General features: G+C 46.7%; 1 protein-coding gene across 3 annotated transcripts in view; it reads left to right on the top strand.

Moving 5' to 3' along the window:
* Nucleotides 1-20873: 20873 nt before the first annotated feature.
* Nucleotides 20874-25969, top strand: part of MED13L (mediator complex subunit 13L) — a 259792-nt gene continuing 254696 nt past the window's right edge. For all 3 annotated transcript variants that reach the window (XR_005067358.1, XM_037052180.1, XM_037052179.1), the window contains exon 1: nt 20874-21050. Coding sequence is in view for 2 of the 3 variants with exons in the window: in XM_037052180.1 (XP_036908075.1) it covers nt 20979-21050 (72 nt within the window). In the remaining variant the exon portion in view is untranslated. The remainder of the gene's footprint in view (nt 21051-25969) is intronic.

Here is a 25969-nt window from a genome sequence, read left to right as displayed (position 1 = left end):
TCACCCCCTCCAGTAAAATGGCCGGCGCAAAGCAGGCTGGGGTGAGTGTTTGTTGATAGGCTGAGGAAGTGAATGAGAGAATGAGGAACTGAATGGACTGGATTTTTGGCTCTAAGGGAAGCAGGATACCTCTCTGGAAACCAAATGTGAGTGCCATTAACAATAATAGCCTCACCCTGACTGGTGTAGCTCAGTGGATTGAGTGCGGGCCTGCGAACCAGACGATCTCGGTTCGACTCCCAGTCAGGGCACATGCCTGGGTTGCAGGCCAGTTCCAGGCAGGGGACACACCAGAGGCAACCATACATTGATATTTCTCTCCCTCTCTCCTTCCCTTCCCCTCTAAAGATAAATAAATAAAAATATTAAAAATAATAGCCTCTACGTATCCAGCACTGACTGCATACCAGGTGGCTGTGCTAAGCGCTTTGCATACATTCCTCCCAACAGCCCTCTGTGCAAGGAGCTGCTATTAACCACCTCTTTTTACAGATGAGCAAACTGAGGCTCGGAGGTGGGAAGGCAAAGCCCGTGGAGAGAGGAGGATTAGAAGCTCCACCTCTCTGCCTTCGTGGAGATGCTGTTGCTTCTAGAGTCTTGGCTGCCATGGTTGCTTCTAGAAGTGTTTCCATCTTGCTCTCTCTGGTTCTTCTTGGAGGAGAGGTGGGGGCTGGGGGCAATGCAGGCAGGGGCTGTGATGCCCCTCGGGGAGGACCATGCCCCCCATTGTGAGAACGCACCTGCACGCAGGAAGGCAGCCTGCTCAGTTTTCTTTCCTGTTCCCAGAAAGACTTTTGACCCTGGTTTTTCAGATTCTTTTCTTTCCCCGTCCATCCCCAGGGCGCCGGCCCTCTGGCCATGCCCACCCCCCTCCCCACCGCCCCACGCGCGCCACCAAGCAATGGCGAGGCGGCAGACAAGGGCGCCTTTCTTCAAAGTGGTTCGCCTTCATCTCATAAATTCTCAGCCCCGGCCTGATTGGCTGCAACCAAAAGGAGCTAGGCCCCCGCTGGCTCCTTAGATACAAAGTGAGTTGTGTGCCTTTTGCCCACGTGAGGCCAGTCACAGGGGCCCGCTGCGCTCAGAAATCCCAAAGGACAAAATAGCAGAGTCCCAACACAGTGACTGCCTGGCCTCAGGATCAAAATTATCTATGGCAGGACAAAGGAAAGCAGATAGCTGGGAAAGCTAAGACAATGGCCAGGCCATGTGAACACATTGCAGGGATTCGCAGGCATTTCTGACCTGCAGACTTGAGGGACATTTAACCCTTTCTTTGTCCCCCAACCTTTTAACTTCTAGCCACCTGGAGCCCGTGCACAGATTGGGACAGGGCCCTTGAGGAAACGGCCCCCCACTTTCAGCCAATCCCGAGGGTCCCGTTTTGCCGCTTTCAAGAACTTGCCTTTCCTGTGAAGCATGTGTTCAAATGTTTCCAATTTTTAGGCACTAAAATTAGTCCAACTGTGCCTTCTAATTCTGTAGACACAACCCAGCTTGTGCAAATGTCCCTCTCTTCCATTTCTGGGCGAATTTTTGCACAGTGCAGACTGCCAATTTTGTGGAGTGTTCTTGGGGGAAGCTAGAGGTTTAAAATCATCTTGCTGCTTACCATGAAACAAATGCTGTGGGGTCCAAAGTTCTGACTTAGAGAGAAGACTGCACACAGCGGCTCCTGGGAAGAAAAACACGGCCGACTGCCCCACGCAGATAGATCACTGCTGGACGCAGCAGGGGGAACAGGGACGGTGATTGGTTGAGCACTTACTATGGACCTACGCAATCCCCGGGCTTGTATTTATCTGCCAGGATTTTATATGTCCTGACCGCCACCCTCCCTCTAAGGGGTATACAAATTGTGTCCCCATTTCACAGATGAGAAAAAGCAAGCCCAGCCAGATTCAGTAACTCGCCCAAAGATGCTGCTGGAAATCGAGCTACGATCCGAACCCGGATCGGTCTGAGGGCAAAGGCTGACTCCTTAACCTCAGTGCTTCCTAAGTGGAAGTCATGATAGTGAGTGTCATATAATGCGATGCTGCATCATCTGTAGGAATGAGCAGAGGCTCCCCACGCAGAAATGAAAACACAGGCAACAAGATTACATGTAGTCTCATGCTGTTTAAAGAGGGTGGGTAAATGATAGGCAGGTAGAAGAAAACGCACAGGAAGAACCTTTGCTCAAGACTTGAGTGATGTCCCCTCGTGAATTTTCTGCTACCCCACCCCCACTCCCCTGGTGCTTTTCTTTGCTCTCCAAGTTTTTTGTGAGGTGTGTATGACTTTTGCCATTAGGTAAGAGGGGTGTGTGCGCGCGTGCGTGCGTGCGTTCACGCTTTAAAAGCGAGAGGGAATAGAGAGAGTGGCAAACTAGGTCAAGGAAGCTCAGTTATTTAAATCCTGCCCAAAGTTGCCATTTGGGGGAGTTCAAAGTTAGCCCAGCACGATGAAGGGAAAGTCTGCAGCTGTCGGCCCCCCTCGACCAGGAGCAACCAAGTGACAGGGTCAGTGACAAAGCCCTTTGAACAATGCCCTGGAGGGTGCACTCTAAGGGGGCACGTGGAGTGACAAAAGTCACCGAGCTCCCCTAGGCAAAGATAAAGGTGTGCGTCCTAAGGGGCCCTCCCGATCCCTCGAGCTGCTGCTGTAACTCAAGTGGACTGAAGTTACCAAAAGGGCCAGGGCAGCCAGGAGAGGCAGGCAGGAGACCTTCAGCCTCGCCCCCAGGACAAACCCCTCCGATCTGGCGGGACACAGCCTCCCTGATTCCAGGCCTATATTTTTTCATTTCTTGTGTTAACAGTCATAAACGCCTTCCGATGCCAAAGCAGAACATGACTTTAATCCAGATAAAATAGAATTCCTAAACCCTGAACATTGTATGGAGATTTACAAGCCAGTTTTAAAAAGCACGAGCCCCAGTTCCGAGAGAGGCACATTCCACGTGGCCCGAGCTGGGTGCTGCCCCGTCGCTCTGCCTCCTGGGGGTGAGGTCCTGGGACATGTCCCGCAGCCCCCCAGCCCACAGTCCTCTTGGCAGAGTGAATGCAGGCACACGCTGCCCTCAACGTGGACTCTTCTCAGATTCCAGGGCCCTGGGGTCCCTTGGCTTCCAGGAGCCCTAGTGTGTTCCAGCTTCCCTCTCTCCACCTCCCCACCAGCCAGCTGTTGAAAAAAACAGAAAAACCCACAGCCAACTTCTTGCTTTCGGCAGCCAAGTTTTCTCTAAGTAAGCAGAGAATGCAGCAGATCAGCCCAGCTCCACTCCCAGCTGTATAGGTTGGGTCAAGGCCGGCCTGGTACCCACCTTGAGAAGCCAGGCAGGGGTGGGTTCTGGGGTAACCGTGAACCTATGCTTTGTAAAGCTTTACTCTGTGCTAAATGCCCTCGGGATGTGATCTCAGTTAATCCCATTGATCCTACAAGGCGGGACCTTTACCTCGTGGGATTTCATCTCTTTGGCTCTCCAGGTTCACTCACTGCTTTCTCCCCACCTGCTCAGTCCAGGAGGCTGACCTGAGTGGGTGGCTCGGTGGCTCAGGCCCCTGGGATGGTCCAAGAAGAGGCAAGATCAGAGGAAGGAAGACAATGATGGGGCCATTAATCTCCAGGCTCCTCCTGGCCTTGTTGATGTGGGCTGACCATGCCGCCTGCAAAAACCACCGTGCCGTGTTGGGTGAGTGTCTTCAAAGGGTCTGGAATTAACCCTTCCCCTTGCCCCTGCAGCCCCGGGAGCAGAGACAGTGTCCTCCTTAGCAAGACCCAGGTAGAGACCCCGTTGGTCTTACCAAGCCCTGCCCATACCTGTACAAATAATCTCTTTATTAAACTCTCCTCAAATTACCCAGTGTGAATGTGCCCTCTGTTTCCTGCATTTGTTATCATCTCCGGTTTATAGAGGAGGAAACTGAAGCTCAGAGAAGTTAAGTCACTTGCCCGGGGGGTGATTACCTGGGATTTGAAGTGGGGTCAGCGGACTCCAGCATCCAAGCTGTTAGCCTCTTCACTGCTAGGTAAAAAATTAAAAAGTTGTTGCTCAGTGCCTGCTATGTGCTACCCAGTGTGTGTTTTGTTGTTTTGTCAACACTATTGTTAACGCCTACTATCCCCATTTTACAGATGCGAAAACTGAGGCTCAGCAAGGGGACTTCACCTGCCCGCAGTCCTGGAGTTAGAGAGAGGCAGTGAGCGTTGAGGCACGAACCCAGGGCCGTCCCAGCCTCTTAACCACCTCTGACAGCTTGCCTTCTCCAGAAACTGCGGGCATGGCAGCAGAAGCCAGAGAAGGAAATGGATCTGTGATTAAGTGCGAGCTCCCGGGGTAGGTAGGGCTGGAGAAGCAGATTCATTCATGAGGTCCAAGAGACAAGCTTGCAAGGAAGACGGAAGGCAGACCAGAGGCAGGGTGGTTGTGGGAATGGAGACGGACGTCGGGCCAGTGGTGGGGAAGAGGTCCAGGCCTTTGCCCGGAGGAGGGCTGGGGTCCCCAGGACACCTGAGTGTTAGTGCTGTCCAGGTGGGGCGCAGGTGGAGACTGTTTATGTTGACAAACACTCGCTGAGTGCCTTCTATCTGCCAGGCACAGGATGGGCTGTGGGCAGTTTTTGTTGAGGCAGAGGGTCGAGAACAGGCCTGTCCTGTGGATGGGAATCTAGCGTGGTTTGGGGCTGAGGTGTGATGCATCTGGAAGCCCTATTATCGGGGCTCCATCGCCACACTGTGGGGGCCTCCTGGAGTTTACACGGTAACAGACTCTCTCCCCTCTCCCCCTGTGCCCCGTCCCCAGCTCAGTGGCACCTAAACCAGTCTCTCCTGGAAATCTTTTGTTCACCTTAAAATGATGCCCCTCCCCCAAACTGTCTATTTTCACCTATGTTACAGCTTTAAGTTGTAATTGACATGCAATTAATTAGCACCCATGTAAACTGTCCAATTTGTTAAGTTTATTTTTTTTTATTTTTTTAAAGATTTTTATTTATTTATTTATCTTTAGAGGGGAAGGAGAGGGAGAGAAACATCAATGTATGGTTGCCTTTCATGCGTCCCCTGCTGGGAGTTGGCCTGCAGGGAACTGGCTTGCAACCCAGGCGTGTGCCCTGACTGGGAATCGAACCGCGATCCTCTGGTTCACAGGCCTGCGCTCAATCCACTGAGCTACACCAGCCAGGGCTAATTTGTTAAGTTTTGATACCTACACACTCTCATGAAACTCACTGCAATCAAGATAATGAATATATTTTTACTCCCCAAAGTTTACTTGTCTCCCTTTGTCATCCTTCCTTCCTGCCCTGTGTCCTAGTACCCAAGTGACTGCTGGTCTGCTTTCCGTCTTGAATTTCATATAAATGGCTTCTTTCACTCAGTGTATTAATTTTAGATTCACTCACGCTGTGGTGTGTATCAATACTTCGTTGCTTTTTATTGCTGAGTAGTATTCCGTTGTGCGGACATACAGTTTCTTCGTTCGTTTTTCCTTCCTTCTATTCAACTATCTGTCTATATCATTCATTCCTCTGCCTAGAAAAGCGAACCTTTTTGTAAAGATGTTTGGCACAGTATTTATTTACATTTAATAGCAAAAGCACTTAGAACCACCTCCACATCTGCCTATAAGGAAAGTCTCCCCTGAAGATTGGAGCACCCCCGTAACAGGACACTGCACAGCCACTCCGAAGGATGAGGTCCTTGTACTGGAATCAGACCACAACTGGCCGGTTTCATGGCCGGTCTCAACATGGTGTCACATTCCAAAGAATCAGCGGACCTCAACCCCAAACCATGGGGCAATTAACATCTTAACTGAAGTCACGTTAAGAAATCCTTAAGATCTTAAGTTTCCCTCATTACAGCAGCTGCTTTTGCAAATGCTTCTCCTTACTCCTCCCAACCTCAGCCTGGGTTCTCTTTTTGTCCTCAGGCATTCCTTCCTTCTTAATCCCCTTTACTCTTCCACCCTGGTCTCCTGACCAGAGGTATCCAACCCATGGCCCGCAGGCCGCATGTGGCCCAGGATGGCTCTGAATGCAGCCCAACACAAAAATCGCAAATTTGCTTAAAACACGATGAGATTTTTTTGTGAATATGTGTTGCGCTGTTTTTAATGTGTGGCCCAAGACCACTCTTCTTCCAGGGTGGCCCAGAGATGCCAAAAGGCTGGACACCCCTGGTACTCTGTTCTATTCGGGGTAGCTCGTGGTCCTTCCAGATGCAATCAGTCTTTGAACAAACTCCCAGCTTTTTCCAGCCTTTGATGAGCTCCCCCCACCCCCGCCCCACCCCGCCCCAAGGTCTGGGGGTTAGGCAGGCAAAGGCGAATCTCCTTCAGAAGAAAGAGTAAGGGAAAAGAATGATGAATATGTAAGAAGTATTTTTATCCAATATATGTGTATGTTACATGGGAGGACAACTACGACGCACTGTTGAATGCAAAACGCAACTTCCAAAATGCTCATCACACTTGTAATAACTCATTTAATTTGTTCCCTCTAGCAGATTACGAAGTCCCTAAACTCAGAGACTGTAACTGTATTTTGTCCTTTGTATCTCCTTTGCCTGCTGCATGATAGTTGTTCTTTAAATATATCGTTTTTATTGCTTAATTAGATATTTACCAATGTGTTAACATTGGAAATCACTGACTGGTGGAATCATACATCATTTCAGTTGCTCATGAATATCTTGCTCTATTGTTTGATTTTTTAAAAAATCGAGAGCTGTGTGTACTTTTCTCTCTCTTTTATTTTATCTTACTTGTTGAATTTTTGGTATTATTTTCATAATCAGATGGAGCAAAAAAGTTAAAAATTTTTTTTAATGTGAGTGGAATGGCAGGAATTTAAGGCATTTCCTTCTGGTAAGGAGGAGGAATTTGGTACCCATTAAATGACATCCACTGAGGAATACTGTGGTAGGGAAACCAAACTCAAGCATCCTGGGATCTAACCAACCCTTTAAGGTAGCAGGACCTTGTACTTGGCACACATAGCTGCCCACTTTCTGCAGCCTCTTCAACAGACTGACATCCCGGCTGCTTGGCTCCTCCCATTGGTTTCCTGCAGCCTTGGGACCTTGTTGGAGAGGTCCACCAAACACAGAGTTCGAAGCCAGCTTGCTGTGATCTCCAGGAGGCCTGTGTGTGCTCGGTCCACAGCTGCCTTTCTCCTATGACCTGATGGTAGCGTTTGGTTAGATGGGGAGGAAAAGCCACTCACCAGCAACTGGCTGGCATGTCCCAAGTGCCCCCTCTCCCTGTTTCTTTTGCTCTGTGTACTTTTTCCTATCCATCCACCTATCTATTCCTATCTATCCATCACACCATCAGCAACTGTCTGTTTTTTTAAGTGTGCATCTTTTCCTCTTTTTCCTTTGAGTGTCCACTCATACCAATGAGGCCAATAGATGTGAATGTCCTCCTATAGGTGAGAGAAGACACAGATTACTTTCTTTATTCTTCATTTTGATTTTTAAAGGCTTTTATTTATTGACTTTTAGAGAGAAGGGAAGGGAGGGAGAGGGGGAGAGAAACATCACATGCCTCTGGCATGTGCCCCCAACCGGGGACTGAACCTGCAACCCAGGCTTGTGCCCTGACCAGGAACGGAATCAGCGATGCCCAGCCAGCTGAGCCACACTGCGCAGGGCAGGTACAGATTACTTTAACGGTAAATGTGACCATCGACTGAGAACCTCTTGGTTGCCAGGCTCGGTGTAAAGAAACTGAAAAGTGCTTAGCACACGGCCGACGTGTATGTGTCATGGAAAAAACATTATTTTGAGTTCCCTCCTTTGTTAGTGGTTGTAATTACAGATCTCTGCCACTGCTTCAATAAAACCTCATTCATTCATGACAATTGGTATGAAAGGCAGGTTAAGAGGTCCGTCCGCATTAAAGGGACTGTTTAGAATCCTTAAACAAAATGAACCTTTATTTCTTTTGAGAACAGAGGAGAATTTGACAAAGAAAGGGTTCCCAAGGAGCATTACTTCCTGTCTGCTCTAATCAACATTTAAAACTCATCTGGATCTGGCAGGAATTTATTTGGGTAAGAGTGAGGTGCTAAAAGCCTTAAAACAGTTTATTCTTTTCAAGACATGTAATGTGCCTTTCACAGTCTTCTTTACACAGGGACCCTGGTAAACTTTTCTTCACAGGTAGACGGGATGCTAACGGCAGTTTAGGCCAGAATGAATTATAACAAATTCCATAATTAGCACAGTTCACATTAATGAGATTTTCTTTTACTTTGGCTTCAAAAGAGGCTCAAGGCCACTTAGTAACTTGAGACTTCTTGTGAATCTCATTACTAGAATAGTTTTTAAAACACAGTTTGGTCTTTGGTTACTGTAGGAAATTGCAAAGGCCAATGACTGTCCCATTTTGGATGCAAGTTTTATATTGGGCGATTCATTTAAGGTTTGACAATTTTTTTAAATTAAAAAAATCCCCCACCAATGCTAAAAAAATAAAATAAAATAAAACGATTAGCACACAGTGAACGCATGAACAGGATATTGACCAGTTGAGTTCATTGTCTAAGTTCTATACCAAAAAAGGAAAAAAAAAGAATGAAAAGTCAATAGAACTTTCAAACTTTACAATATTTATCTTGAAGCTCTTAGTAGCCACAGATGCACATGTTTTTCCTTTTTTTTTAATGTCTGGCAACCTCCTAAATTAGGTTGGATTTGTCCCAAGGACCAAATAAGAAAATTAATTCATGAACTAGGGCCCTCCAGAATCTTTTTTTTCTTTCATTTCGGTTAGTCACTTTTATAGTCCTTTCCTTCTTCGGAGTCATTTGGATTTGATTGCTTCTTCGTGAAATTCTAATGTCAAGACTGTGTCTAATTTCTGTTTTATGAAGAAATCTGGAAACTATACAAAGGAATGAATTGAGATGTGGAGTCAAATAAAATCTGTAATGTGATAACTCTATCAACTCTGCCTGGAAAGATCCTGTATTTCAATTAGATCTTGAGACATGTTCTTACATAAACTGACAGCATCAGATTGACAGTGTTCCTCTTCCCAGAAAACACAATTTACAAGGACAGAGCGGTTGGGTTCGGTGCGGGATTCCGAAGGTACGTTGAGTTTCTTGCCTCGTCGCGGCCCGAATCGAGGCCTGACTTAGCCGACAGGCTCACTTTCAGTGTTAGAGAAGAATTGCAAACATATTAAAAATTCCCACCCAAAAAAAGGCATTTACCATTTCAAGTAATAATAATAATAATAATAATAATAACACTTAGCCTTTAAACAGTACTTTAGATCTTCAAAGCACTCCATAAACATCGGTTCCAATTCTCCAGGCGTGCAGGGGGTTTTGTTGTGGGGAAGAGCTCTGTGCACAGTGGGAAGGATGGAGCTGGATCCAGAAGAACTGGGCTCGGCTGCCTAATTGTAACACTTTTGTTTCTCCTGCCCCCTACTCAGTTTCATTTTTTCCCCAACTACCTTTTGCTGTTCTCATTTAGCTCCCTCACTGGGTCACCTACACAGGCCTGCTGGTAGGAACTAGGCTCCCATCCAAACCCATCCACCAGACCCGTGTGGCATTCTTTTCCCCAATTCACAGTGAAATAGAAAAAGCAAGTCCAAATGTATTCCAATTAGATTGATTTTATTTTCCGAGATTGCCTTTCAAATGTTTCAATGGAGTGAAATGCCCTTTTATTTATAAGACCATACGAGGTACTGTGTTTTGTAGCTGATGGAGTTTAGTCTCGATGTTTCAGTTCTTTCCTGGCAAAAGGAGACATTGGCAGTCTGGTGTCAGCCTCCACCACTCTTTTCTGTAGGTTGTGCCCATGTATGAAAGACAGAAGTCAGGGAGGCACTGGACTTGCTGGCCCGGGGGGCCTCCAGTGGTGTGGACGTGACTGGTGCCACTCAGGGCGGGTGAGGCTGTGGGACAGCCGGTAACCTGCTAAAGCAGGCTCTCTCCTCCACTTTCAGCGGAAGTATAAATTGGCATAACCTTTTGCAACATGGAGGAACCTTGGGATTTTCCATAACCTTTGACCCCGCAATTCTACTTTCAGAGCTTTGCTTTAGTGAAAAGCTCACCCAGGTTTGAAAAGGAATATGCAAGCCCATCAATGTCTCCTTGTCTGGAAGGGAACACCTGGAGAACCCCAAAGACCCCCAGTAAGAGACAAGTGGAGAAAAGTGAGGCACAGCAAGATAGCAGGACATGTGATACGGATGTATAAGCCTTCACACAGGGAGAGGTCCATGGGGCTCATTCATCTTACGCATGTTTTACCAGCACCTACTATGTGCCAGGCACTGTTCTAGGCTGAGGATGTAGCAGAGGACAAAGAAGATAGTGTTCTTACCTCCACGGAGCTTACGTTCGAATGGAAAAGTTTTTCATGAGCAAATAGATGCATGTTATCAGGTAATGACCTATTTGTGACTTTGAAGACAAAAGCAAGGGGCATGGAAAAGCCACTTTGGAAACAGTTTGGGAGTTTCTTATCACGTTATGTTTACACTTTGCCAGATGACGCCACTTCTGGGGATTTACCCAAGAGAAATGAAAACTTACATCCACACCAGAACTTGTGTGTGAATGTTTATAGTGGGCTTACTTGTAACTGTCCCCAAGCTGGAAATAACCCTAATGCCCTTCAGCTGGTGGGTGGGTAAACAAACTATGGTACATACACATGATGGAATACTATACAGCAATAAAAAGGAACGGACCGCTGACTCATGTGACTACAGGGAGGATTCTCAAATACTCTCCGCTGAGTCAAGGAAACCAGAAACAAAGGGCTGTGTACGCCATGATTCCAGGTCTTCACTTTAAAGGACATTCTGGAAAAGTCAAAGTGTAGGGACAGAGAACAGGTTACTCATTGCCACAAGCTGGGGTCAAGGAAGTGGTGGATGACAAAGGGCCACAAGGGAATTGGGGAGGAGGCTGGAGTTATAGTAAACCTTTATATTTGATCACAACTCATAGAACTCTACGCTAAAACCATTGAATTTTACTATATGCCGATTACACCTCACTAGCTCAATTCAGAAAAAAAGAGCAAGGTAAAAAGCTGTATATGGTACAACCCTATTTTTGTAAATAATAAGAACGAGAATAAATGGGAGAGTATGCTTAGAAAAAAGGTTCCAAATAGATATCCAGTATGCCAAATTAGCAGTAACTTACCTGGGTTTGGGGAAAGGAGTGTTTCATTGACCAGATTACACATTTCTTTGATGTTTCCGTATTTTACAAGGTATGTGTTACTTTCAACATTAGGAGGGAAATCGAATTATACAGAATTTGATCCTCTGTGCTGGCCAGGCTGCTGTGGAGAGGAACGGAATTCACCCGGGGTTGCCTGGGCTGTACGATTTAATCCATTTCTGGTTCTGGAAGGCATCAGTCCACTTGTGCTGTTGATGATGCACTGTGACTTTGCCGATCCTTCTAGAAGCCTGCAAACCCCCTCTTCTTCAGCCTGGGACCTCTTCCTCTCCGTAGGCAAGGAGCTGCTGCTGTCCCCTCTAGGCTGCTACTGAAGGGAACTGTCCCTCCCTGTCTCTCCCACTGGACTAATTGTTCTGGATGGCGGTGGAGTGAGGCTCAGAGCTGATGTGCACCTTGTCCTCCTGATAAGAAGAGCTACCTCTGGCTCAAGGTGGTTTAATGCTTCTGATAACAATGCCGCTGACAGTTCTTGCTCTTTGCCAGGCACTGGCCAGGAACTTGTGACAGTATTATTTTGTAATTCCTTCATTTAACACATATTTGCTAAACACCAACAACATGCTAGGTGCTTGGGGATACTGCAGTGAACAAACGGGGACACTATCCAACAATCCTGTCCCGATGGGGCTCATAATCTAATGGGCAGAGAGGGAGACAGGCAACGATATGTAAACATAAAGAGGTGGTGGGTGATTTTAGGTGGAAACTGAACAGAGTGAGGGGTGTGAGAAGGAGGGGTGGGGCATAATGTGTAAGTGCAGTGGTCCGAGAGGGCCTTTCTGATGTGAGGGTGAGAAGGCCCTGAGGCTGGGAATGTGAGCAGAGCCCCAGTGAGCCCCCAGGCCTGCTGCAGAGGGTGCACGGGGCACAGCGGCCAGAGAGTACAGAGACCAGCTCCCATAGGGCCCAGCAGGCTGAGGGGAAGTGTTTGGTTTTTACTTTGAAAGAGATGGGAGCTATGGAAGGCTATAGAGCAGAGGAGTGGTGTGTTCTGACCTAGGTTTGAATAGGATCCCCAGGACTGCCGTGTGGACAGGTGACCATAGTGGGGCTGGCACAGAAGGAATGAGAGCCACAAAAGGACGGTGGCTTGGGCTTGGGGTGGGTGGCGGTGGTGGCATGTTGGGGATATCTCCATTTCACCCTTCACTGTCCCCATCTGAAAATACGCCTGTGCTCATTACTGCTCTTACTGACCACCCTGTGAAGCCGGCAAAATCATGCCCACGTTATGGATGAGCAGACCAAGGCTCTGAGGGGTCGAGGCCGCTTAGCCAAGAGGCCATGGCTGGTCAGTGGCAGGGCTGTAGTGTTCCCGGCCCCTGTGGGCCATTTCCACTTGGCCAACAAAGAAAACAGATGGGAAACTCAGACCAGGGGGCAGAGGTGGTGGGTGGGAAGGGGGAGTGCTCTTTAGCATCTAGGACAGGAGGCAGTGATGGCCAAGGTTCAAATCCTGCCTTGCACTTCCTCTGGAAGCCTCCCTTATCTCGGCTGCACAATGGGGACTGGGATAGGACCAACCTCATCAAATAGTTGTGACAATTAGATGCCTGGCATAAAACGAGCCTGATAAACACACTGAGAAAACAGCGCCCTCCTGAGAAGATGGTACAGTGAGGGGAGTTGTAACAGACCAGGTATGTGGCTGGCGGCATGTCTCAGCTGGCCTCCTTCGGTGACACCGAGCATCTCTGCTGGGAGGTGGGGGAAGAAAACGTTTCTTCTGATGGGATTTTGAGAAGTGACTGATGAGACTACAATAAACAGGCTGGTCGGGGTGCACATGCAACATACGCAGTGACCTCACCATAAAACCACAAATAAAGAATAACGCAAAACGCGCTTTGCGTTATCGCACGGTTAGCGTGGAATAAAGTCGGCCGGTTGGAAATCATTTTAAGGGTCTATTATTTTCTTAAAGTGAGGGCAATATTTACCGAAGTCTTTTGGTAGAACAAAGAAGGGGCTTCTGTGTTCTGTAACCACTGCGAAGATGCTGGTGGCAAATCCCCATAACACAACTCGCTAACATTTACAGAAGCTGTTGTGATTAAGTGGGAACCAAGCTACTGAAAAATCTACAACAAGAAGTCAGCAAAGTAAGATCAAGAGACTATAAAGTAAACAATATAGAGAGAATGAAATGTAATTTGTTTCCTTGGGGAAGCGATCTATACCGACAGCGGCAAGAGACTGACTCCATTTCCATCCACGATAGACTCTTGCAGTCAGCACATTTGAAAATTGAGAAATTGTGTCTGCAATCTGAAAAACCAATGGGTGATAACTCACCAGCAGCCAAAGAGGTTTGGCAGCCCATTTTAGATAGGAAAAACTGAGACTTAGCAGTAGAGATGTGTGGCTTGCCTCATCCTCGCTGAGAACACATAACCCAGTGGACGGAGACGCCCAGTGAATCTGTCACCGGGGCAAATGAAGACAAAAGGGTGACTCGAGTTTCACATGTGGCATATTTTATGGCCTCCAAATTGTTGCCTGAGTGAGGACAGTGCCCTTTCCAAGGGCTGCTTTTAAATAAATAAAATGAACTGTTGCAGAAAGCAAGGTCCAGGCCCGGGGCCAGGATCTCATCAGCAGGGAGACAGGACACCTGGGCTTGAGAGCAAAAAAAATGACCTCTCAGACTTCAAACTTAAAGTGCCAGACAGTTTGGAAGGACTGGGCGTGATCCCTGGAGGGTGATGGGCTTCGTTTCACATGCCAGGTCCCGGATGTCAGCTCTCAAAGAGCCGTATCACAGAGGTACGTGGCTAGATCGGTTGCTTCTCACCTATCCGGACCTGGGCTAAAGTCCCTGATGTAGGCCACTGGTGAAAAGACATTTGTCTTCTTTAGAAAACCCCTGGACGCTGGGGCCTGGCCTGCAGCACAAAACAGAACAGGTGAGGTGTGTTGGCAGAATTGCCAGAGAAGTTTTCTCCAGTCCCCACAGAGCACAGCCCGGCTCTGGGCCAGCTGAGCCGACGGTTTCTTTTCTGACCATCAAGTTCACATCTGCACAGCCCTGGACGGGAAGAGTAAGAGGATCCACATGCTTTTCTTTTTAAAATGACGTCGTTCCCCCTCAAACCCAAGTGGAGGCCGATCAGGTCTTGGGGTGTGTATATATGTGTGTCCATCCCAAGAAACAATTTAATTTCATGTGATACATTTTTTGCCACCTGCCAAAGGGCACAGCTTACAATATATAAACTTAGTGGAGGCCGAAAAATTATGAATGTGGTCACCTGTCTTTGGTCGAGTGGCAGTGTAGTCAGAAAAATATCAGGGGATGTTGGTCATACACTTTTTTGTTATTGGCTATTTGAAAGCATTTCATTGTGGGCTGCTCAGTGTATTCTAACATTGGCATTCCCAGAAGCAAAAGAGCCCTTTTTATGTGAGCAAAAGATATAGATAAAATGCCACTGAATACAGTTAACTTCAGCTTATTGGAATTTTTAGCAACTGTAATTATGGCTTAAATGATCTCTTAGGTGGTGTTTCTTGGAGTTCAGTCTCCTCCTATATCTTATGAAAAGAGCTCTGGCCGTTAACAGGGTAGTTGACATTTATTGAACACCTATTAAGTGCTGGGTGGGGGTGCTGAGTGCTTTGTAACTCGTGGAATGTTCATGATCACCCTCAGAGGTAGATACAATGAGGACCTTGCTTTAGGAAGCTGAGGTTCAGAGAGGTTCAGTCACAGCCCTATGAGGTCAGGAGGGTGAGGGGCAGAGTCGGTATTTGAACCAGCTTCGATCCAACTCTAAAACTCTTGCTCTTACCCGGACTTCAGGCGGTGCTCCAAGCCAGCAACAACTGCTATTGTTTTTACTTCATCCTCTGCACCGTCTTAGGGGAGAGGTTGGAACAATTAGGAAATCCTCGGTGGTTATGAGCAAAGCTGTTATTGCCCAAGGGCAATGGAGCTTGTTTGGTATAAGACCATTCTCTCAGAGGGAACTTAACACATCAACTTAAAAATTGAATTACGACAACGAGGGAACGAAAAGGGAAGGCCTGCTGCATGGAAGCGTCTGGAAGAATCATTACGGACAGAGGGAATGAATTGCCTTGTCCACACTGGGCGAGGACGACCAAAGACCAGTCGGTGTCTGCGGTTGTGCCAGGGCCCACACTGGTCTCACTGGAACTGCATTCAGCGCGCTTTCACCCTCGGCTGCTGGCTCGGACAGTGAACTAGAGAGGAAATGAGACGGCAAGACATGGAAGACAAGCCTTACCTTGCCAGAGTTTGGAGAAAGCAAATGGGAGCAGCAAGAATGTACCATTTTTACCATCAGGCTGGCAAAAAAGTTGAAAAAGATTTGGCAACATGCTGGCATGGCGGTGAGGAAGTGGACAGTGTCCCAGATTGCTCGAGGATGCGCAGATTGCTACACTCTTTGGGGAGTCTTCCGGCTGTATTTACTCCCAATAAAAATGCGCATTTACTAACAATATAAAAGCAATCCTATTTTGGGGGGCTTTATTTTACAGAAATGAAAGTGTCAGGACGTAAGGCTATATGGATAAGAAAATTTACTGCACCCTTATTTAGAGGAGAAAAATACTAGAAACCACATGAATGTTCAGGAATAAAGGAATAATTGGATACATTATGGTGCAGGTGCTCCATGAAACATTATACAACTAATAAAAGCACGAGTTAGATCTAGATATATGGGCCTAGAGGTATATTTGTGATGAATTGCTAAGTGAAAACAAGCAGATGGCTAAAATAATATGTGACACGATCCCATTTTTGTAAAACGTTAAAAAAACAATTCCCTGAGAAATGTGTGTGCAAATGACATCACTGGCAACGAGGAAGTAGAGTAAGAATTGACAATAGTGTGTTAACTTCGGGCACCTCCATGGGGCAGAGAGGAGAGAACGCCTTTTTTCTTGGTATATTCCTGTGCTGTTTGACTTGCTAGCCCAGCCTCTTGCGCCTTTTGTTATTTGCAGTGAAAGAAATCCCATAAAGCTTAGGATAAAGGGGGGCACCCCCTACCCCAAGTGATGGGACTGGGTGCTGCCTCTTTCTGTCGTCCAGGCATGGACCGGTGACCAAGGTGTTTTAACTTATCAATCCCTGCCTGCAGGGTGGGGCTCTGTGCTAAGAACTTTCCCGGAGCTCTCTATGGCTCCGGAAGGTCAATGCTCAGGAAGAAATGGGAGTGGCCTATGGCTAAATGAGGTTCTCAAGCCGGAGCAGCTACTGGGCCACAGAGCGGGGCCTGAAACCCAGGTGTGTCCTACTCTGAAGCCACCACACTCTTAACTCCCACCACACTCTCCCACCCTGCAGCTGTGGTGGCTTCCTGTGGTTCCCCTCTGGTCGTATTTCTGCTTCCATCTCTCTCTGCCATTCCATTTGGTGACCATGAAAGGCAACTAAACTGTCATCCTCAGAGGACTAGCTGGGGCTTGTGCAGAGTGGAATGCCTGCTGCCCGCAGGGAGACACCGAGTCACGAGGGTGTGGGTCATGAGCCCCCCCCCCCCCCCCCATTGAGAGNTGAGCCCCCCCCCCCAACATTGAGAACTGGACTCTGCAGCCCTGGTGCCCGCCTCGCTGTTTCCTAGTAGTCAGTAGATGGTCTTTGTTTTCTTTGCCTCTCATCTTATCTCCCAAGGCCTCCCTTCAACTCCCTCTGCTTTCTCTGTTGAGTAAGAGCTCAGCAGATCTTTATCAGTCACCTCAACTGTGCGGCGAGTCAGAGTTTCATTGCTAGAAATGGCCGAAGGATGGCCCAGGATGCCCACTGCACACGTGAGGAAACTGAGGCTCAGAGAGGTGGAGCGGCTAACAGAAGATAAGGAGGCTGCTGGTGGCCCCTCTGAGACCAGAACGCTGAGGGCCTGGGCCCTCGGTCTGTCCTCGGGTGGCCAGGGCAATCGCAATGCCACACTTCTGGCCTTCACTCTTCCACCCCGGGGATTTGACTTTGACAAGGAAATCTCAGATGAGGGTTTTTCCCTTTGTCTTGTGTCATTTATTTGCTGTTAGATTTACTTTTATGGTACCATTTGAGCGATTATTTTGTTTTCAATTTTACTGATTTGTGTCATTCATAACTTGTTGCATTGATGGGCAATACACATATTTGGGAAGGAAGGAAGGAAAGGAGGAGTATAATGACAAATAATTCCTTTTTTCACTCTTGTCTGTGATGTTACTAGTGTCTCCTTCACTTCCAAGGGGATCTCAATTCATAATCTGTTTTTGAGGTTCTCCTATATCAATTAGTATACACAGTGCTAACTCATTATTTTTAATGGCTACATGGGATTAAATTATATCGCGAACTACTCCCGAAATGATGGACTTGTAGGTTGCTTTCAGTATTTGGTCTGCAAACAGCGCTACAGCTCATGTCCTTGCTCTACAGGTCTTTATACACTTGTACAAGTATTTCTGGAGGATAAACTCCTGGAAGTAGAATTACTGGGTCACAGAGTATGTGCATTACAAATGTTGATATTCTCCAAATTGACACTCAAACCTGTGGTGCTCATTTACAGTCCCAATGACAGAGTGTAAGGGTTCTGTTTCCCTTCACGAGCCCAAGCTTTTAAAGCATTGTCGGTACTTATGGTTTTAGCTTCTGTTTTTCTTATGATGAAGTATCTTCGCGTTTCTTGGGCTGCTATAACAAATTATCATAGACCTGGTGGCTTCAACAGTAGACATTTATTTCTCACAGTGCCAGAGGTTGGGAAGTCCAAGATCAAGGGTCTGGCTGATTTGGTCCCTGGTAAGAGCCCTCTTCGTGAGGGAAAGAAATCTCTCTCTGGTTGCCCTGTCTTATAAGGGCACTAATCTCATCACTAGGGCTCCACCCTCTGGACCTGATTACCCCCAAAGGCCCCGCCTCCAAATACCATCACTCTGGGGATTGGGGTTTCAGTGTATGAATTTCAGGGGGACACAGACATTCAATGCACAGCAACAATGGACATCGAGCATCTTTTAATGTATTTAAAAGCCACATGTCTTTCCTATTCTCTGAACTGTGTGTCCTTTGCTCATTTTTCTATTAAGTTGCTCTGGGAGACTTTTAGTGTAGGATGAAGGCCTCCTGGGATGTAAACACAGCTACATACGACGGACCATTGCACTGCTCATTGCTCAGGCCTAAGTACCTAAGTACCACGCGTGTTGATAAAGTGCTTTGCCTTTTTCCCCTAAACACTGTCACCGGTACCCTCTCAATAGAAATGGACAACACTGGCCTGAGGTCAGTGGGTCAACAATTAGGATCCCTTTTTCAGAGCGTAGGAAATGAGGCTCAGAGAATTAAGCAACAGTAGTCCCACCCCTTTGCGGGGGATGCATTCCAAGACCCCCAGTGGATGCCTGAAATCACGGATGGTATTGAGCCCTATAGATACTATGTTTTTCCTACAAGTACATGCTTATGGTACAGTTTAATTTATGAACTAGTCACAGTAAGACATTAACAACAATAACTAATAGTAAGATAGAGAGCAACTATAACAATATGCGGTAATTAAAGTTGAGGAATGTGGTCTCTCTCTGATAACGGATCTGATAACCAAGTTGACAGCATGTACAGCATGGACCACAGACAATGGGATGATTCACGTCCTGGGCAGGATGGGATGGGGGACAAGAGGTTTCTTAGTACTACTCAGATCAGTGTGCAATTTAAAACTTATCAATTGTTATTTTTGGAGTTTTCCATTTAATATTTTTCAAACTGTGGTTGGCAGTGGGTAACTGAAACCACAGGTAAGGAGAGACTACTGTATGGGTCAATGTAACACAAGCAGAGTTGCCCAAGCCAACTGCAGGCATCTGCTCACGGAGCCTTCTGGATACAGCCTTGTGCTTTGAGGCTAGATAGTCCCAGTTTGAGCTACTAACTGGAGAGCTTGGGGATGTCACTGCACTTCAGAGACTGGAGGTATTATTCAGAGTCTAAGAACAGTAACAGTATCTGGTTGTTCTAAGGGTTACTCGAAATAACGTATGGATATTCATTTTAACAGTGTTACTGGGTTATAATACAGTATCAACCACAATAATACACATGCTGCTCATGTGTTTTGCTTTAGCAGTTATTTGTGGTAGGTCCAAAGCTCAATTTACAGGGGTAAGACTTCTCTCCTTTTGTTACACTCCATCCTTCTCCTGTTGGGGGCTTGTTAGCGCAAAAGTTGTTCTGTCCTCCCCGCCTTCTCAAGGAGCAAAAGCCAGAGTGCTGGGAGAGCTTTTCCATACTGGCTCTCTCCTCTGGTCTCCCAGACCGTATGCTCTCTGGAAATGTGTATTACTGAATACCTGGAGCCCAGAAGGAGGGTCTGCTCCCAACACAGCCCTAGTACAGGGCCTGGCAGTGAGAATGCATTCTGGTACATAGCAAGAGCTCAGGGAAGATTTATGCAATGTAGGGATGAGGGCACACTGTGCCTAGGAGTAAGGGCTCAAAAGCATTTCTGTGTTCAGTGCATAGCGCCTCTTAAACAGAAAGCCCTCCCCTTAAATATCGCTGGGCAAGGCTTATTAAATCTAGTGCAAGAGCTAGCCTTCCCTGTGCAAAGGTGCACGGGTTCGAATTCTGCTTCCGCTTCTTCCCAGCTGTGTGACCTCGGCAAGTGGCTTAATCTCTTTGTCCTTCTGTTTTCTCTCTGCAAAACGTGGGCAGCGTAGTGTGACCTCCACGAGACACTCCCCAGAACACTTGGACGGGCTGCCTGGCCCACAAGGAGCCCCCGCCACGCCAGCCAGCCTGCGTCGGTTGGGGGCACACGCGAGGGGGCCCGAGCTTCTCGCTCCGGTCGACACCGGCGTTCCCGGGTTTCACCGTCGCGCCCCACAAAGATCTGTGCCCCCCGGGGGCGGGGAGCTGTGCCCGCGCTGGGCAGCCCACCGCACCCTTGGGTCGGTCGGCCGGCCGCCGCCCGCCGGGGAGCTGAGACGTCCGCACTTCTTTCTCTCCCTCCCCGTCTCCCTCCCTCTCTCTCGTGGCCCAAGAATCTGGCCGCTAGCAGCTCAGCAGCGCCGCCCGCGAGCCGCCACCGCCGTCGCGCCGCCGCCGCTCCGACCCCTCCCCCGCCTGCTCCTCGCCCCCCCGCGCGGCCGGCGCCCGTCACGTGACGCGGCGCCAGCCAATGGCGGGCCGAGCCGCGGTCGGCGGCCGCCATTGCTGTCAGAGTGAGCGAGCCCGGGGAGGGAGGAGAAGCGAGGCTGACTGGGGAGGAGGGGGGGGTGGGGGAGGAAGAGTAAGGAGGGGGCATCGCTCGGCTGCCGGGGTCGCCCGCTAGCTTCGTCCGCACCCCCCCCTTCGCGAGTTCGCGCTCCGCAGCGGCGGCGGCTCCGAGGCGGCGGCGGCGGCTCCGGGGCTCGCCTCCCTTCACGCGCCGGCGGGGGCCGAGGGGGAGTCGGTGGCTGGAGATAAACAAGGCGGCGGCGGCGGCTGAGGAACAGGGAAGGCGGAGGCGGCGGCCGGCCCGCAGCGCCAGCCCGGGAGGCAGCGGCGGCCCCGAGAGGCAGGGAGGGCGCCGGGCCGCGCGGACAGCGCCCCCCGCTGCCTCCGGAGCCGCGGGAGCCGCCGCCGCCGCCCGAGCAGGAAGGAGCCCGGCGGCCGCCGCGGACCCCCCCGCCGGCCCGGGCCCGCCGCCCCGGTCNGCTCCCGGGCGAGGCGCCGCCACCCGGCCCGGCCTCGCCTCGGACGCCTCGCTCCGACATGCCCCGCTCTGGCGGCCGGGCTCGCGGAGGATCATGACTGCGGCAGCGAACTGGGTGGCGAACGGGGCGAGCCTGGAGGATTGTCACTCCAACCTCTTCTCGCTGGTGAGTAGCGGGGCCGCGGGGAGGGGGGCCGTACCGGGGGGGGGGGTCCTCGACCTCCGCCGCCGACCAACTTTCTCCTCCGCCGCCGGGACTTCGCCCCTCCCTCGCCTCTCTCCGCCGTTCGCCTCTTGCCGATTCTCCCCCTTTTGGATCGTCTCTCTCTCGCCTTGGATTTCATCCAGTGTTTATTTGGCTCTTTAAAAATCGTTTGTGAGCGCGGCGCTCGGCGTGGAATTTGCATGTGGAAGTCTCAGCGCTGCTGATTCTGGGTCGCACTTCGAACGCCCACCCTCGGTTGCGATCACACCCCTCTTCCCCTCCCCTTTCCCCCCCTAAATGTGAAAGTCTTTGCCTTGTGCTGCCCGCGCCTGCGATAAGCAGCCTTCTCCCCCCCTTGTCGGATCGGCTGCCTGCCCGCCCGCCTTTTGAATTTTTTAAAAAATTCCATAATGACACCTGCAATTTCGCCCGAAAACAGTTGATTGAATGCGATTGTGTCAGTAAAGGACTCTTGCATCCGAAGCTCCCGTGATTGTAAACATCGACAGCCGCCTGCCTCTCGGGGCTTACTACGCTGGAGAGCCGTAAAGCCATTGCACCGAGCCGACGGAAGGTGGAGGAAGCTTTTTCTTCTTTCTCTCCTCCTCTGTCTTTTAAAAACTGTTTTCTCTATCCTAACAGCGAATCCACACACACACACAAAAGCAACAAGCTGGGCGGTTTGATAACATCGCTTTTATCTGCCTTCGCCTTTCTCGCGCTCTCTCTCTCTGATAATTGACAACTTTTCCTTCGGATTTGAATCGCCTGCCTTAATCTTGAAGCAGTTAGGGTGTCAATTGTTCTCCTGGAAGCCTGGCACCCGACGACGGCGTGTAGATTCACCGAAATTAAAAATGTATAGGGCTCCAGCAACTCTTCCCTGGCGGTGGCAGTGACATTTGGTGGTAAATGCCATCTTTGCTTTTTATTGGGTCGTATTACCTAGCTCTGAAAACATTCACGTTGTTAAACCTGGCGTTTAGGCTAATAATTGCAGTGCATGGTCTTTAAATATGTGCTTTGTGCATGAGTTACTGTATGTATAGCTATGTGCCCGGGAGACTACGAATTTGTTTAAATATTGAGCAAAGATTTGTAAACAGATGTAAGGCAATTATGTTTCAAGCGTAGAATATAATTGGAAAATTGGCTGAACGGTTTGTTTAATTTAGCCTAAGAAAAAACTTATTTCAAGTTGTGTACCCTTTTCGTGGCGGGGGGCGGGGGGCTGCCTTTTGGACAGCACGCGTTTTGAAAATTGTTTTTGTAACCTTTGCTGTAGATAAAAACATTTTCTCTTAATCCTTGTTTACACTGGATAAATAATTTAGTGTTCAAATTGTAATTAGTTACATTTAATTATGGGTAGCATAAATGCTTTTTTTTCCTTTGAGACTAATGGAGAAATATACATTCCTGCCAACTTTTCAAATGTGTTATTTTATTAAATGTTTCATTATGCAGACAAAAAAATCAAAACATGGGATTTTTATCTACCAAGACTGAGTGGCACAGTATCCTTGTTCTCACTCTAGTGAGATAGGTCAGTTCTTTTTCCCAACATTTTTATTAAGACATTTTATCTTAAAATTCAGTTATAAGTTGTCATTCTTTTCAGTGCTGTGATGATTTTCCCTTGATCTTTTGATACATGGGAATAAAACTCATTTTGCCTTCTCTTTTCTCCCCCTGTCTATAGTTTAGTATCAGGCAGGTTTAGGGACTTTTGTAGATTAGCAAATAGATTGATTAAGTGGTATTTAAAATGGGTTTTGTTTGGCGGCTGGTGACCACATTGACACTTTAACAGGTAATTAAAATAACCGAGTAGACCAATATTAGTGAGGAGAGATCCTCCAAATTACCGTATATCACGCTGACGTGATGTCTTGTGTGTAGGTAGCTGATTTATGTATATACATATACACACAGACACAGTAGGTTTTGTAGACTGATGAAAGTGTGTGTGTAGCCAGCCAGTCTTTAGATACATCGTTTCTTTCATCTTTTTCTTTTTTTAATGTTGAAGTGAGGGTGATAATGTTATAGAGATAAGAGGATTGAGACTCTTTGGGGAGAAACAGTTTTGTAGGAGAGGATTCTGTGCTTTTTGACCAACTAAAGGTTTGTTTTGGGTGTTCCTCTCCTGAATCTCTTTAAACCAGGAATTGATTTTTAAATATACTTAAAAAAACCCACAGTTATTCTTTAGGTTGCAGCTTGGAAATGCAGAACTGCAGAAATGCATTGGGAAGAATTATTTGTTAAGGACTACAATATCTACATTCTTTTGTATATAGAGTGAATAGGTGCTAATTTTTTAAAAAAATTACAAGTCTGTTAAAAAGCTATTGATAAGCATAAATTTTACCCATTCCAAATTGAGTTGTTTTCTTGAAAATCACAGCAGCCACTTAGACTATTAAAACTGTTGCCTAAAGTACATTGTATAGAGTAGTTAATTCTAAAGGAGATGCAGTCATCACCTGTTCAAAATAAGGCATGGATTGTCAGAACTCTGTGTGCTTATTAATAGTATATATTTTCCTTTTTGGCCTGCAGATTTTTTGAACAAAGTATTGTTTATAGAGAATTTAACTAGATACTCCTGTTAATAGAGATTAAAGTTCTGTACCACATTAATCACCCTCCCACTTTCTATTACCTTGAGGTGTTCATTGTGGTTTAGCAAAAGTTGATTTTGCAGTCAGGTGCCTTATGATTTTTGTTAGTCCTTTACTTAATTTGCTTTCTGATTTTCTTCTGCATTAGTTTCTGTGGCATCAGATTTCCTAAGTTCTCTGTGAACCCTTACCTCCTTTCCTAATGTGAAAATGCCATTGTGAGTATATGATGTGGGTCCTTGTGTGTGTTTTTCATTCTTACTGTTGTGAGATTTGTAGCTGGTGCATCAAATGCATGCATAGCTGTGTCTTTATGACTCAAACTGTTTCTCATGCTGTCCATCACATTTCTGGGAGAGTCCTGTTAATATAGTCCTTCAGTTAAGTGCGTTAAATCTGTCTTTTCTTTAAGTGTAACAGTGCACCTTATGGTATGTCAAGTCACCCTTGTGGGAAGACATGATTTCCAGATGCAAGTATATCTTTGTTTTTATTTCTCTATTATGATGATATGGAGAAAAGCAGTTTCATTTCTTTTACTTAGATTTAAGTATATACTCTCGGACATAATGCAGTCTGATTTTTAGGTATATGTATTCCACATTTGTGTTGCCTTATTTGCGTAGAATCTCCCTGATTATGGAGTAATTGGGTGATGATATCAAATCCTTCCTCCTTGAATCGAAACACACACAACACATTAGTACTTAATTCGTACTAAGGACCATTAATTCTGTATTTTAAGCTGTTACTGACCTGGTTCCTTTTTTTCTTAAGAAATTTATTTTTTACAGAAAGGGAATACAGTTGTAAATGTGGAAACTTTAGAAATGTAGTCTTTTTGGGACTCTCAGCTGACAGTGAGGAAGAGGGAATGATTTATCTAATCTTCTGAAGTGTCAAAATATGTATACAGGGTGTTTTTTATACCAATTTCCAGTTTTAGTATTTACATTTAAAGCATCTTTTCCTCCCCATGCTGGCTCATTTTCTTTAATGAAAATGTTTATAATTTGCTAATGTGTTTTCTCTTTAGCCTTTTGTTGTTAGTAGCACATGGTGTTACAGTATTTATATATTTTTAATAGCAATAATTGCCACCCAGTAATAGTTGCCATATTAAGCTCCAATTGCTAGTAAATATTTTAAAGTAAGGAATAGACAGTAGTTTAAGGCACAGTATAGCAGTTTACTGGACCTTTTTAAAGAGCCATTTATACATGTGATTTCATAATTTAAAATTTATTTATGTATTTATTGATTTGAGAGAGAGAGAGAGAGGAAAAGAGGGGGCAGAGAGACGCATCGATTTGGTTGTTCCAATATTTAGGCATTTATTGGCTACTGTTTGTACTTGTCCTGTCCAGAGATGTCACCTGCAACTTTGGTGTGTCCCTGGATGACGCTCTAACCAATTAAGCCACCTGGCCAGGGCTAGTCCATAATTAAAGAGAAAATAAGTTTCCAAGACTTGTGTTCTACAAAATATGTTGTTGTTTTATTGCTTGAAGTGCTCATTTGAGAGGAAGTTAGGTTGGGTTTGTTCTTTGTGAGAATACAGGTAGGGGAATGCCTTTAGGACAGACAATAAGGGGTTTATTTGAGTTTATGCCAGCTGCTTAGATAGCTTAACACTTTCTTGTAATGATTTGGTCATTTTTTTCATGGTTGTATTAAGTACTTATTAGGGGAAAAAGTCTCTTAGGGCATTTATTTTGGAGTAACATTAAGATATAGTGTGGACTATATTAATTATGTATGGAAAAACTGATTCATCTTTTTTGTTCACTGGCTAATTTAGCCTGGTTAATTGTGAGTTAATTGTATTCATCAGACATTTCCAGAGACCTCTACTCTTGAGATTAATAAAAAAGATACTCTCACCAGTTTGTATTATATACTATAAATTATGATAACAATTTACAAAAGGTGAGTACATTCTGTACTTCTATTTGTCAAGTTATTTAAAATTAAGATGAAGCTCTGTGTAACGAGTAATAAGATTGTTTACTTGGATTTTTGTGTCTGAATAGTTAATTCAGCTGCCTCTCCAAGTTTGATTTAAAGAGAGATGAGATATTTTTCTCACATGACTTGACTAATTTTTGATAGAAAAAAATAGCAATGCTCCCCTTATTTAAACTAGTAGTAGAAGATAACGATGTTTTTTTTTTTTTTTTTTTTTTTTTTTCTGAACGTGGGTGATACATTTATTTCACAGAAGCTAGCCATTGAGGGAGATGAGACAAAGTT

Source organism: Sturnira hondurensis, unplaced genomic scaffold, assembly GCF_014824575.4.
Source record: "Sturnira hondurensis isolate 20B ecotype Veracruz unplaced genomic scaffold, ASM1482457v3 Scaffold0007406, whole genome shotgun sequence".
Taxonomy (NCBI): domain Eukaryota; kingdom Metazoa; phylum Chordata; class Mammalia; order Chiroptera; family Phyllostomidae; genus Sturnira; species Sturnira hondurensis.
Note: the sequence above shows the minus strand (reverse complement) of the source record. Positions and strands in the feature narration are given on the sequence as shown.